We start from the raw sequence: 14,509 nt of genomic DNA, 5'->3' as shown, positions 1-14,509 counted from the left end.
CTATGGTTTATGGCCAAAATCACATCGGCCCACCGGGGTTTCCCCGGTAAGGCTTATGGCCAATCTGCCTCTGTCGATAGAGAAAAAATATGAAATTGTGAAACACTTTGAGCGAAATGAAAGACCATGTGATATTGCACGTGCTACAGACCTAAAAGAGGCAACCCCGAGAATTACAAAGAATGCAGAGAAAATAAAAACAACTTTCATAGCAGGAACAACTCAAAGTGTAATTAAAATCCATTAAATTAAGACACAAAGAATTGGAAGAGTTGGAACGGCTGTCATCTGTTTGGATAGAAATTCAAACAAAAAACAAGTTTTCTTATGATAGAAGCAAAAGCATTAGCAACATTATTACGTAATAGTCGTAATAAAATACATAAGTATTTTATTCGTAAAAAATACGTATTATTTATTATATTATAATAAAATATAATATAATAATAATAAAAAATATTATAAAAAAGTATAATATTTTTTTTTATTACGTATTTTAATCGTTATAAAATACGTAAGTATTTTATTACGATTATTTATTATGTTTGGTAATGTTTTGGTTACCAATGTGTGTTCAAGGTTAGGTGGTCGGCACCTAACCCTATTTTTCCCATAAGGCCTGTTGTTTATATTGCATGATTTTGCATTGCACGAGGGTTTCTAGGATTTCTAGGAACACAATTATTGTGCTATACGAGGACTGACTGTATTTATGTTTCAGTATCGAGTGTTATCTACGAAATCCCTTTATATAACTTCCATATCAAGTTAAGTATTAATTATTTATTTTTACTAATTATTTGTTATGTAACCTAAGTCGTTATATGTATAGTTAAAAGTACAATTTAATTGACAATGAAGTTCAACAAGATTATTAGATTTTACAGATTAATTGACAATATTATGTACTATACTATATTAAGCTTATGCTATCTAGTTCGAGATATTTTGTATCGCGTAACAATGGCGGCAATTTACGAACGGTAAACACGTGGATTTGATACCCTTACCGATACTAAGTGATACCTACAAAATCTCTATCTAAGTTACTTTAAACTAAGTATCGTAAATAGGAATATAAAGCTACTCTAGAAAATAAGTTAATATGCCAATTTAAGCTAATGAAACAGAAAATAAATCAGAAAAAACTTCTCTGTTCCAGGAGCGGCAAAAAGCTACATCCGCACAAGCTATTCTCGTTCTCAAACTCACACTCCGATTTTTTCGCAAGTAGATATATCTCTTTTGGTGATTACCCTGACATCTAACCTCTCTTGGCACAAGCACATTATAAATATTGCTTCCTCTGCATCTAAAAAACTTGGTTTTATCTTTCGCTCTTGGTGTTACTTTTCTTCCAAACAGGTGCTCACTCTACAAATCGCAAATCAGCCCTATCATGGAATATTGTTCCCACATGTGTGGTGGTACCCCCAAAACCTCTCTAAGGTTCACAATGTTAAATTAATACACCAACCGTTTAAATTAACATAGTTTAATATTTACAAAAATAATGGATATTATAAAATCTATTTACAATGACTGACTTACTATACATTAAAAGAAAATAAAAGTAAAAAGTTAAAATACAATAAAATGTAAATACTTAAAAGCATTAAAACTGTGCAATTGTAGCTTTCGGGGGGCACCTGCCTCCTTTCTCAAAAACACAGCACATTAAGCAACACCTCTCTCAGGCTTCTTGATTCCCTTCAGAAGAGGGCAGTTAGGTTAATTAATGACTCATCTCTAACAGTCTCTCTCCACTCGCTGTCTCATAGACGTGCTGTTTCTGTTGCATGCCTCTTCTACCATGGAACAGTTCCATGGGTACTGTTCTTCTGAATTGGCTTCTATAATTCCCACTCTCTCTTTCAAAACAGTCCGCCACCAGCCAACATCCATTTACTGTCCAACTTCAAACTCACAGAACCAACTTTTCATCTTCCTCATTTATTTATTCAACTGCTGTTTTCTGGAACAACTTTCCTTCGTATATATTTCCTGAAAATTACAGTCTACAGATGTTCAAGTCCAATGTCAACAAATATCTTCTTTCGTCTTCTCAACCTCCAACCCAAGCACGGTACTAAGTACTATAGGTTCTAATACCTCTCGTGTTTGGGGTTTACATAAAAAAAAAAAAAAAAAAAAAAAAAAAAAAAAGTTATCTTTTCTGTGAAAAGATGCCAATTGCTATCTGTGATTTGTTAGTAGTAATTTTGATTTCTTTCTGATATAATCTATATTTTACAGCAAAGAGTTCTTTACTTATGTAAATTCTAGAAGGAAGGGGATGAATCAGATTGGTCCACTTAACATAGACCAATCTGATGGTTCAACTATTGATGATCCTGCTCAAGCTGATAAACTGAATGAGTATTTTGCATCTACATTCACACTTGAGGAGTTATTGAAGGAAGGGAATGCCAGAAGTTTATCAAACTCTAACAGGGAGCTAAGTGACTTTGTGATAACTGAGAGAAAAGTGGAGGAGAAATTGTTCAAGTTCTTTTGATACTGTTGTACATGGAAGACTGCTGTACAAATTGGAGAGGTATGGCATTAAGGGCAAGTTACTGCAATGGATAAAGGGATGGTTGAGTGGGAGATGGCAGAGAGTGGTAATAAATGGACACTGCTCTAAGTGGACTAATGTTATTAGCGGAGTCCCCCATGGTTTGGTGCTGATCCCATTGTTGTTTTGTGTACATATCGATGAAGGTATATCAGGCTTAATGTTCAAGTTTGCAGATGATAAAAAGGTTTACAGAGTTGTTAATGACACTAAAGATAGTATGCTACCGCAACCAGATCTAGAAAAGTTAGGCAGATGGGCTGAGAAGTGGCAACTGGAGTTTAACATTGACAAATGCAAAGTACTGCATAGGGGTAGCAATAACCAAAGAGAAACGTACCAACTTAGTGGTACTACACTCAGGGAAGTGGAAAGTGAAAAAGACCTGTGGGTAATTGTGAAGCCAAATATGAATTTTGCTGATCAGTACAGATGGTCTGCCAGAACAGGTCATGGAGTTTTGTCAATGATATATAGCAATTTTGCTAGCAGAGAAGGAAGTAATTATCCCTTTTTATAAGGCAATGGACAGGCCACACCTTGAGTACTGTATACAGATCTGGAGGCCTCATTTTAGAAACGGTATATAGTTGTTTGAGTGAGTACAGAGGAGGGCAACAAGATTGGTGAGAGGAACAAAGAGGTGTGCTTATGAAAAAAGACTTAAGTTTTGCAAGTTGCAGCATCTGGAGACCTAGGCACCTGCGAGGTGATCTGATTGAGGTGTATAAGGCCTTGAATTGTTTGAGCAGGCTCAATGCTGACAGGATACTTCTATTTGCTCAGACTAAGAAGATGAGGGCGCATAGATTCAAATCAAGGAAAGACAGTTATAGAATAGATGTGCAGAAGTTTGCCTTTAGCCAACGGGTAGTTGATTGCTGGAACAGACTTCCATATGTTGTTGTGGAAGTTGATAGCTTAAATAAATTTAAGTCTGAACTAGACAAATGTTTGGAGTTACCAGATGGGAAGGGGGGGGTTGTGTTTTTATTTTTTTGGCTGATGCTGTATAATCTTGCTTTCTTGCATCATATGCACAACTAATGCTAATATAAAGGATATATCAATTAACATACTTATGTTCTTTGTTAGTCTGTTTCCACATATTTGTCCAGTATGAAAGTGCCACTGTCTGTATCCTTTGTGTAGTTTGTAGTATTAATAATAAAATTAGTAACAGAAGTTAAAAAAATTAAAATTATGTAAAAACCATTTGACATAACAATGAACTCCTATAACAAAAGAAGCCAAAACTAAAGCTGAATGGAAAATCAACGTAGGAGAGGGTCTGTGGCACACTTTGTAAACAAACTGAACTGTAATGCACCTGTGACAAGTATAGCTTCTTTACAGCTTAACTTCTCCAATTAAAAATAATTAATGTTGTGGATTTAAAATAGATATTAATGAATAATGAAATGAATATCAATGCTTGAGGAATTCTGAAGTTCACGTTGGTGAAATTTTTACAGATATTAGGTTAATCTGTTTTTCATGTTTTCAGTTCACCAAGCATTGTTAGCTGTTAATAGAACTGTAATAATAAAGTTTCTAATATTTCTAGCAGTTTTATGTAATAATAAATCTGGCAGAAATATTAGACGGTGAGAATCCAGTAGCATTTCTTATAGTCATTGGCAGTTTATTAAATAAAAGCATTAAATAGTAGTTGCTGTATAATAGAAATTTAGTATAAATGTATAGACACAGATTGGAGGATTACTTTATGTATCTCTGACAGACTTCATTAGAATTTTTGTTATATTTTTAATGGGACTGAATTATTTAATGACACAGTTATGTAAATTCCATTTATTGTTCACAAAAAAATTAGAACAGTATTTTGAATATTTTACTTTGTTTCAGAAAAATATCATTATGTTGGTCGCCTGCTAAAACCAGGAGAGGAACCAACTGATTACTCAGATGACGAAGAGCCAAGTCAAGACCAGAGTCAAAAAGAAACAGGTGAAAAAGAATTAGACAAAAGTGGAGAGAAAAAGAAAGATGACTGAATTTTATTCTTCATGTGTAATGCTTGCCAACATTTTTGTTACATTTAAAAATGAAAAAAAAAAAAAAAAAAGAGTAATTCAGGTTTACAAAGTTAAGCAGATATACATTTGCTTAATGGTTTAATTTTGATCCAGTATGATTAAAACTTGACCACTTTTATGTTTTTATGTAATGATACAGTACTTTTTCAGAAAATAATTATTTGTAAAATGACATTTGTCTGAAATTTGTCTTTACTTTTATGGCTGTTCTGCTGTAATTGAATATTCTTTTGTATCTTTAATACAGAGATGAGTTGTAATTATTTCAGTCTGTATTGTATGGTATGGTTCTTTTGAGCCATCAAATTTTTGTGCCCATTGTATGCTTTTTTTTTTTTTTTTTTTTGTTTGTTTAAAGAGCTGGTACTCAGTTTGCTATTACACCCAAATGAAAATATTTGTTGAAAACTAATTCTGCTACTATTTGAATGTTATCAGCTTCATAAGGCAGAATATAGTGTCTTAGTTCAATTTTTCATGAATTTTTTTTCATAAATCATGTGGAAACAGTTAAAAACTGCCATTTGTTAATACAGTTAAGATTGTTTGGAGATTTTATTGATGGAAATTATTATGCTACCAGATATTCTTAAGATATGAAAAAAAAGTCTTGTGATTTTCATCTTAAAATTTGTTTTTTTATTTGGTAGTGGTGGTGGTCACAAAAGTTACACATTTAATTATACTGAAAAATCACTTGATAGTAAGCCATGCAAAAAGCAAAAGTCATTTAAGCCAAAATTGTTGGTTTTATAAATGCTTAGTCTTATGATTATTATAATTTTTTGAGTTCTATGAATTGAAATCACTGATATGAAATCAATAATTAAATATTACCAGCCATACTGATTGAGTTCACTGAGTTTTAATAAAAATTGCACTTTGCATTCTTGTAGCATGGCATAATGTTAAATTAAATTTGGTTTTTCTCTCCCCCTCCCCAATTTTTTGCATTGTCTTAACTGTTACATAAATTATAATGCATGATACCACTGGATGCAAAAGCTTGTCTAATCTATTTTTGAAATGTACACCAAATGAAAATGAACTAGAAATACTGCAACCTCTCACAAAGTCCTTTTGTAAATTAATATATGTACTATACACTGTATTACCAAAAATATTTGGACATTCCTAGGATTTGGAAAAAATTAACCAGGTCTGCCATCTATATATCAGAAATTTGGTGGATGGATGGATTGAAGCAGCTTCCATTAGGAAACCATTGTAGGATACTATAATTAATATTCAATTTGTTTGTGGCATTGCAATAAAATTGCAACAGTGGCTGACATAATCACCAAACTGAAATGCCATGGGACTACTACAGCTGGAGAGCACTCAAAGGATTGATACAGAGATCCCATCAGTCCTCTTTGAATATGTTAAGAGAGCCCCAGGAACTGATATTAGTAAGTTGATGTTTAGAAGCTGCATAATATCACATTTTATGGAAGAGCTGCAATAAACAAACTAGATATCAGAACATGCAGTGCACAGCATCAGCTTGCCTGCTGCACAACCCATTATAATTGGTCTCCAGAGAACTGCTTTATGGAATGAAGGATCATGGGACATGTTTGTCTGATGGATTCCTGGAAGATTGGGAGGTTTAGATCTTTACACAAATTTATTTGTTTAGTTCAACTGTTGGTGATGTATTGTAGATGAGGTAAAAGTTGGAATATTTATGAGATGTGATGTTGCCAGTGCAGTCGTAAAAATCACTTCAGAAACAAACACCAAATGAGAATGAAACACTACTATGTAGAGGTAAAACATTTACTTAATTCATAGTTTATTTTATAAACAGATGGACAAAATAAACTATAAGGTATATATCCTTGTCTTGGGGATTTTGCTGTAAATCAAGGGTTATTAGCTGAACAGTGTATTTTATTGGCTGATGGTTAGTTGTCATTATATAAAGTAATGTACAGATACTGCACAAAAATTGATTAGACACTTATTTAGAGCATATAACAGATTGAACACACCTATGCATGTTTATTTACAGGTATACTGAAGAAACAATGATTTTCCATTATGAACATTGGCACAGAAAATGTGAGTGGCAAAAAGGAGTAAAAGCATTTGGTAGGTCTAAAGGACATGTTAAAGAAGTAGCTGAATTTGCTGGGTTTCAGAAAGATAAGAATGGGGTGGAGTGAGGTAAGATAAACATAAATCAGAATTGTGGTCAAAATTGTGTGCTAAATGATCGTGGTTGGTGACAAATATCTAATAAATGAAAAATAATTCCAAAAAAGATGAACTGTTGCAATCAGTTAACCACATAACTCATCAGCTGATTTCTGAGAGAGAACCACAAAAAGAAGTGCATAACATGGATGTCTGCAGAAGAGTCCCCCCCCCCTCAGAGAAAAATCAGTGTTAACAATGGCCTATAAAAAAAAAAAATCATGGCTAATATTGTCCATAGGGCAGAAAAGCAACTATTGATGGAAAACTGTGATATAATGAAAATCTTAATTTTGTTTATAATGATGCCAGGCATGCTTAATGGAAAAGCAATGAAGTATTGCATCAAGAGTGTGCAGGGTGCACTGTGATGTTTAGCACTTCTATGATACTAAAAAAAAACATCTAATTTACTATTTTCTTTTGTAACCTGTGTTTATTTCCATTTAATATTAACTGCTTGTTGATGAATGTGTGTGTGTCATGGGATTTTCAGTTCACTTGGAGGGAAAATTACCTGACTTAAAGAACCATTTTCTTTCAATTTGACAAAAAGCTTTTGGGGGCAGATGAACAATCCATAGTGAAAAAGAAAGTCCAAAAATGTCTTTGTCTTCCCTGGTACAGCTTGAATCAATCCCATACTTTTTGAATTTTGTTCATAATTACTGTCAGTGGAAAAGGAGTTAAATCTTGTTTCTCATAAACATGGTATAGCAGTTTCTCAGATATAAGTAATAAGAACCTCAAATTCTCTGTTAATAACAGCTTACAAAACTGTTTTACAGAGTCCTTATTTTTACTTCTTTTTATGAAAATTAAAATGCCTTTAAAACCAACTGAGATTATGTGGAACAAAGAACCTCAGTGCAGGGCCTGGTACTTTCTAAACACAAAGCACTTAAGCACCCAGATACGAAGCAAAAAAAAAAATTTTTTTTTTACTACATAACATATACAGGGTGTCTCAAAAATATTGCTACAAACGTTTAGGGGAAGTAGGTAACATCTAAAGGAATGTGAATCGCATAGGAACCCATAACCAGAAATGTCACCATAAGTCGGTACACAGTGCTGTTCATCAGTTCGGGAGAGAGAAAGTTTCTGGTTTACTCATTCAAGCAGTAGTCGCCACACAAAGAGCATGCATCAATATACGAACTGTGAGCTGGCAGACATGCACCTAGTGTATGGATTAGCAGAGGGCCCACACGGTGTGCGCCCCCATGCGGCACATCGCTTCGCAATAAATGTGTGGGCAGGTATGGTTGGTGACTGCTTAGTCAGCCCATACCTGTTACCATCCCGCATGAACTCCGCTAAATATCGGATCTTGAACAAGTTCTACCAGGGTTACTTGACGATGTTCCAGCAAATGTGAGACGCAACATTTGGTTTCAGCATGACGGGGCGCCTGTCCATTATGGAAGGTGTGTTTGTGACCATTTGAACAGACGTTATGGGCGTCGATGGATTGGCCGTGGTGGACCTGTTGCCTGGCCCCCATGCTCACCTGATTTATCGAGCCTTGATTTCTTTCTGTGGGGGGCCTCAAATCTATCGTGTATGAATCGCCTGTGGAGACAAATGGATCTCGTGGCAAGACTCGTCTGCGCTGCTGCTACTGTCAAAGAAACTCCAGGTGTGTTCGACTCTGTACGCCAGTCTGCTACGTCGGTGTCACGCGTGCATTGCGTTTCGTGGTGGAACCTTCGAGCATCATGAAATGCATCCATCTCATACTCCATTGTTAATATTATGTCAAATGTTTGCCACTAATTACTGTCTTGTGTCATTTCTGCTTCTTGTGCCTCTGCTACTACTTTCCCGTGACGTTTCTGGTTATGGGTTCCTATGTAATTCACATTCCTTTAGATGTTACCTACCTCCCTTAAATGTTTGTACCAATATTTTTGAGAACCCCTGAACTAATAATACTGGTACTAGACAAGTTGCATTATATTATTAGTTGCAGTAGAAATTATGCAATCAATGTTAGCATCAGCCAAAAAAAAAAAAAGTCATCTGTCCATCCCCTCTAATATGTGTAATTCTTAAATTTATTCAAATTACCCACTTCCACAAAGTAGTTTCTTCCAACAATCATTTACCCTCTGGTTAAAAGCAAATTTGTCCACATCTATCCTGCAGCCATCCTTTTTCAATTTTTATTCCCTTCTGTTTGTTTGCTAAAAAGGGTAAGAATAACAGCATTTAGTTTTTGCAATTCATATATACATCGATGAGCAAAAACATGACCAGTGAGTCATGCAGATCGATGCAACTGCAAGTGAACTACGGCACTTGCACAGGTCAGGACACAGTATAAAAAATACCTGATACTGAGCTCCATTAATCAGTGTTACTCTTGTTCTTCAGATGGGAAAGGCAGCGAACTTAAGTGAGTTTGACAAAGACCAAATTGTAAGGGCCAGTCAGCTAGGTCAGAGCATATCCAGCACGGCTGGTGGGATGCTCATGATCAGCCGTGATTAGTACCTACCGAAAGTGGTCCGAGGAGAGAAAACCCCAACTGTTGGACGACCACGGCTCATCAATGCTCAAGATGAACAAAGGCTCTCCTGGAGGGTAGACAGCAACAAGAAGCGCAACTTGCCAGTAATTGGAATGCTGTTGACAGGAGTAATGTGTCAACACGCTACATCGAACCCTGCTAAAAATGGGGCTGCATAGCCACAGGCCACACACTGCCTATGGTTCGCTGGCGACAGTGCCTATAATGGGCACACGAGCATCAAAATTGGACCTCGAGTGATTGGAAGGTGGTCGTTGGTCCAATGAACCGCGTTTCCTGTTGCACCATGTGGATGGCTGGGTATGTGTGTCATTTACCTGGAAGAAGTGATGGCGGTGTCAAGCTTTGGGCAATGTTTTGCTGGGATACCTTTAGTCCAGTCATCCATGTGCCAGGCACTCTGACATCTACCACCTACCTAATATCATTGCTGAACAGGTACACCTTTTCTTGGCAACGGTCTTCCCCTCTGGTGGTGCCATCTTTCAGCAGGATAATGTGCCATGCACACTGCAAAGATTGTTCAAGACTGGTTTACAGAACATGAGGAATACTTCCAGGTATTGCCCTGCCCTCCAAAAACCCCAGACGTCAATCCCATCGAGTAGCTGTGGTTTGTGTTGGAACAGCAACTCTGATCTGTGGTGTCTCAACCATGGACTTTACAGGAGTTAAAGGGTTTACTGGTTACATGTTGATACCACGTGACATTTAAAAATCCTGGAGCGTACATGCCTTGCCCGGGTACGAGCTGTTTTGGCTGCACGTGGAGGATGAACATCATATTAGGTAGGTGGTCAATGTTTTGGCTCATTCGGGTAAGCCTTAAAACACTTCAGTTAGGTTTCCATGCAAGGTCCTGTTTTCAAGTACTGCAATTTGCAGAATTGAAGGATTCTGTGGTAAGAGTACCCTTTTGTCACTTGGCTAATTGGTTGTACTTTTCTGCACCTGTACCAAAGAGATCCACATCTTTCTTAGAATGAAGTGCTCAGACATGTATACAATACTCAAGATGGCCTAATTATTGTCACTTCCTTGTCTCTGCTGACAAAATTCCTGTATATTATCAGAAATCGAGCAGTCTGCACTGCTGGAAATGCTCACGTGGAGCTTCATGTCGGACACAGTTATCCCTAGGTCTTTTGTTCACCACCTTAAGTATACGACCCAACAACAACTAATTAATATGTTATTTTGTGACTACTGTACTGAATACTACCATATTCAGTTCCTTGCATTAAACTCCAATTGCCACTTCTCAGCCCATGTGCTTAATTTTTATAGGTCTTACTCCCATAGTATGCTTTGATTTCTCTCAACCACTGCTAACCTTTGTATCATCTACAAACTTAGGCAATAAGCTTAATATGGCTTCACTGATTTTAATAACATTAAGGGGCCCAAAAGCATTGCCGAAATCTAAAAATGTCAAAATTTTCATCCAGTTCCTTTGTTACTGTATTACTTTTACTACCCCCTACCACTACTACATAATGATCTAGTAATATCAATAATAGTATTGCCAATAATAATGTCACTTGTCTACTGCCAAATTTAAGACAATTCACCACACTTTGTTATGCTAAGCTGAATCTTTAAGTTTGGCCCTAGAGAAGTGACTGCATTTAGCACACGGTGCCTCTGTGGTCAGGAGCAGCAGTGCGTAGCACATGCTTCTTGATTAGACCGGGGTTCGAGCCCATGGCCACCAAATTCGGAAAGGTCAGGGAATGACCTTTCCGCATATGCACGGAGCATATGGCCTGAGTTGCTAATGCTCCTAAAAACCAAATAAGCATTTAGCACGAGTAGGCAATCATTGTTTAGCTACTACCAGTAGCAAATCAGATTGATGAGACAGGACAGCCCCCCCCTACACACAAGAAATCTTTCCTGTGATTTATGTATAATTCCATTCCTGTCAAGATACTGTAATGCCTCTTTAGTCACTGGCTTTATTATCTTTTCTGGAACAGAAGGCAAGCTTAAAGGTTTATAATTACAAATCCCTTTATGAAAATAAGTGAAATTAGCATACATCCAATCTGTTGGTACCACCCCAAACCCATGGTTACTCTCATAATTATAGGATAAGGTTTGATTATTTTGTTTGCTGTGTTTTAAATATAACTGAATGGATCAATCAGTTCTGTACCATTTTTACTTATAGCTTCATCAATTTCTCTTACGTTTCTATTATTCTCATTCTTAAAATGGGAATAGTAGAAGTATACTATTCATAAGTAGAAGTATAAAAAAAATATTTATTTAGTTTGTCAACAACCCAAATAGGATTGTCCATAGTTACGTCATTCATAACTTTTAAGCCAATTCCCATCCCTTCTTTCTAGTATTAACATCACTGAATGTAGAAATTGTGTTAACAGTCTGTTGAGACCAAAGTGCTCTCTGTGGTTTTATTTCAATGGGACGGATGGCAGTCATCCTGAAATAGGTGGGTATATGGGATGTGTTAGGTTAACTTGAAATAGGAGTAGGAGCATGTATGCTTGCATGTATACCAATGCTAGAAGTATAGTAAATAAATTTGATGAATTTGAAGTGTTGGTCAAGACATCAAAGGCGGATATTGTTGGGATAGCAGAAACGTGGTGTCACACAGATATAAGGAATGCTGAACTGGAATTTGGGGAGTACAATGTGTACAGAAAGGATAGACAGGATAGAAAGGGAGTAGGTGTTATGCTGTTAATTAAGAAAAACATAATATCAAAAGAAGTGCATCCAGTTGATATAGATGAACAGTGCACTGTTGAGTCAGTTTGGTGTGACATAAGCACTGCGAAAGCAAAAATAAGAGTAGGAGTGTGTTATAGGCCTAATGACTCGAATGAGTACAATGAAAAATTGTACAGAGAAATAGAGTGGGCTAGTAAATCGGAATGTCTCATAATGGGGAATTTTAACTTCCAAGATATTGACTGGAACTTGTGGGTTGGTAGTAGTAGTAGTAGCTGTGGCATGTGATGCAAGTGTATGAGCTTATGCAGCATCAGCCAAAAAAAATCACACCATTCCCTCCAAATGCCTGTCCAGTTCCTCCTTAAATTTATTCAACCTATCAACTTCCACAACGACAGATGGAAGTTTGTTCCAGCAATTAACCACCCGCTGGCTAAAGGCAAATTTCCACACATCTATTCTACATCTGTCTTTTCTTAATTTGAATTTATGCCTCCTTAGGTTCGTCATCTGAACAAGTGGAAGGATCCCATCAGAATTCAGTGTGCTCAACCCATCCAACTCACACACTAGTCAGACTTTTGTGGATTTATTGGATGATTGTTTTCTGCAGCAGCATGTTCGAGAGGCAACCAGAGAAAGTAATACTCTTGATCTGGTTATCAGCAGCGATCATTCGTGTATTAAGAATTTGCAGATAAAGGATTACAGTGTACTGATGTGGGATTTACTTAAAGATTTAATTACCATCAGGGGTAAAGTAAAGGGTTTTTGCTTCTGTAAAGGTGAGTACAATGGTCTCCGACAATTTTTAAATTCTGTACAGTGGGATCAACCTTACCAACAGTAAATTCTAAGTGGGAAGTATTCAAGGAATTAATCGTCGATGCTACTAAACGTTTCATACCTATTGAGAAATATTGTTCAAGGTTTAGGCCTAAATGGTTATCTAATGATCCAATGAGATTGGTAACAGAGAAGAAAAATACATGGGATAATTTATATGCCATAGGATGGCATATAAATTATCAAGTGACTCAGAAGCCTATGGCAGATATACGCTAGTCTGTAATCAGGTCACAAAGGAGGTTAGGCAGGCGAAGGCAGATTACGAGAAATCTTTGGCAAAGGATGCTAAGAAAAACAGCAAGGATTTCTTTACTTATATAAACTCTAAAAGGAAGGGGATGAATCTGATTGGTCCACTTGACATCGATGGTTCGACTGTTGATGATCCTGCTCAGATAGCAAACAAACTGAATGAGTATTTTGCTTCTACATTCACAGATGAGCAATTATTAAGGTTTGAAAATGGCAGAAGGTTATCAAATTGTAGCAGGATACGTAATGATTTTGTAATAACTGAAAGCAAAGTGGAGGAGAAATTGTTGAAGTTAAACATAACGTGGGGTGGATGGGATCTATCCAGTTATATTAAAGGAGGCGGCAAAGCAACTAAGCAAACCCATAGCCATAATTATGAGAGAATCCTTGGACTCAGGGAGGTTCCCACAGACTGGAGATGTGCAAATGTATCCCCAATTCACAGAGGGGGATCGAAGGGTGACACGAGTAATTACAGACCAGTTAGTTTAACTTCTGTTCCGGGTAAAATAATGGAGTCACTTGGTAAAGATGCATTGTAGGATCATCTAGACAAGACTGCAGCAATAATTTAGACACAGCATGGGTATGTTAAGGGAAAGTCTTGTTTGACAAATTTGATAGGCTATTATGATGTGGTTACAAAGGAACTTGATGCAAAAAATAATATTGATATCATATATTTGGATTTCAGGAAAGCTTTTGACACTGTTGCAGATGATACTCCCAAGCTGCCCACACCTGGGAGCCAAAAAAATTTTTTTTTTAAAAATTAAATTGGAGCAGAATGGTATTAAGGGTAAGTTGCTACAATGGATAAAAGGATGGTTAAGTGGGAGAAGACAGAGGGTGGTAATCAATGGGTGCTGCTCTTCGTGGACTAATGTTATTAGTGAAGTCCCACAGGGTTCGGTGTTAGTTCCACTGTTGTTTTGTATATTTATCAATGATATTGATGAAGGTATATCAGGCTTAATGTCGAAGTTTGCAGATGATACAAAGGTTGGCAGGGTTGTTAATGACAGTAATGGCAGTGTGCTACTGCAACAGGATCTAGATAATTTGGGAAGATGGGTTAAGAAGTGGCAACTGAAGTTCAACCTTGACAAATGCAAAGTACTGCATATGGGTAGAAGTAACCTCAGAGAAACGTACCAACTGTGTGGTACTAGGCTAAAGGTGGTAGAAAATGGAAAAGACCTGGGAGTAATTGTGCAGTCAGATATGAAGTTTTCTGAGCAATGCAGACAGGCTGTCAGGGCAGATCATGGGGTTTTGTCAATGATATATAGGAATTTTGCTAGCAGGGAGAAGGAGGTGATT

General features: G+C 36.7%; 1 protein-coding gene across 1 annotated transcript in view; it reads left to right on the top strand.

The window, feature by feature from the left end:
• The window catches only part of MSBP (membrane steroid binding protein), a 91,262-nt gene extending 85,775 nt beyond the window's left edge, over positions 1–5,487 (top strand). The window contains exon 3 of the mRNA XM_090385531.1: positions 4,448–5,487. Within this exon, the coding sequence (XP_090241657.1) occupies positions 4,448–4,596 (149 nt within the window). The 3' untranslated portion in view covers positions 4,597–5,487. The remainder of the gene's footprint in view (positions 1–4,447) is intronic.
• The last annotated feature ends 9,022 nt before the right edge of the window (positions 5,488–14,509 follow it).

Source organism: Mastigoproctus giganteus, chromosome 11 (genome assembly GCF_048544385.1).
Source record: "Mastigoproctus giganteus isolate SK-2022 chromosome 11, ASM4854438v1, whole genome shotgun sequence".
NCBI classification, from domain to species: domain Eukaryota; kingdom Metazoa; phylum Arthropoda; class Arachnida; order Uropygi; family Thelyphonidae; genus Mastigoproctus; species Mastigoproctus giganteus.
The sequence above is the reverse complement of the archived record's forward strand: the minus strand, read 5'-3'. Positions and strand labels throughout refer to the sequence as shown.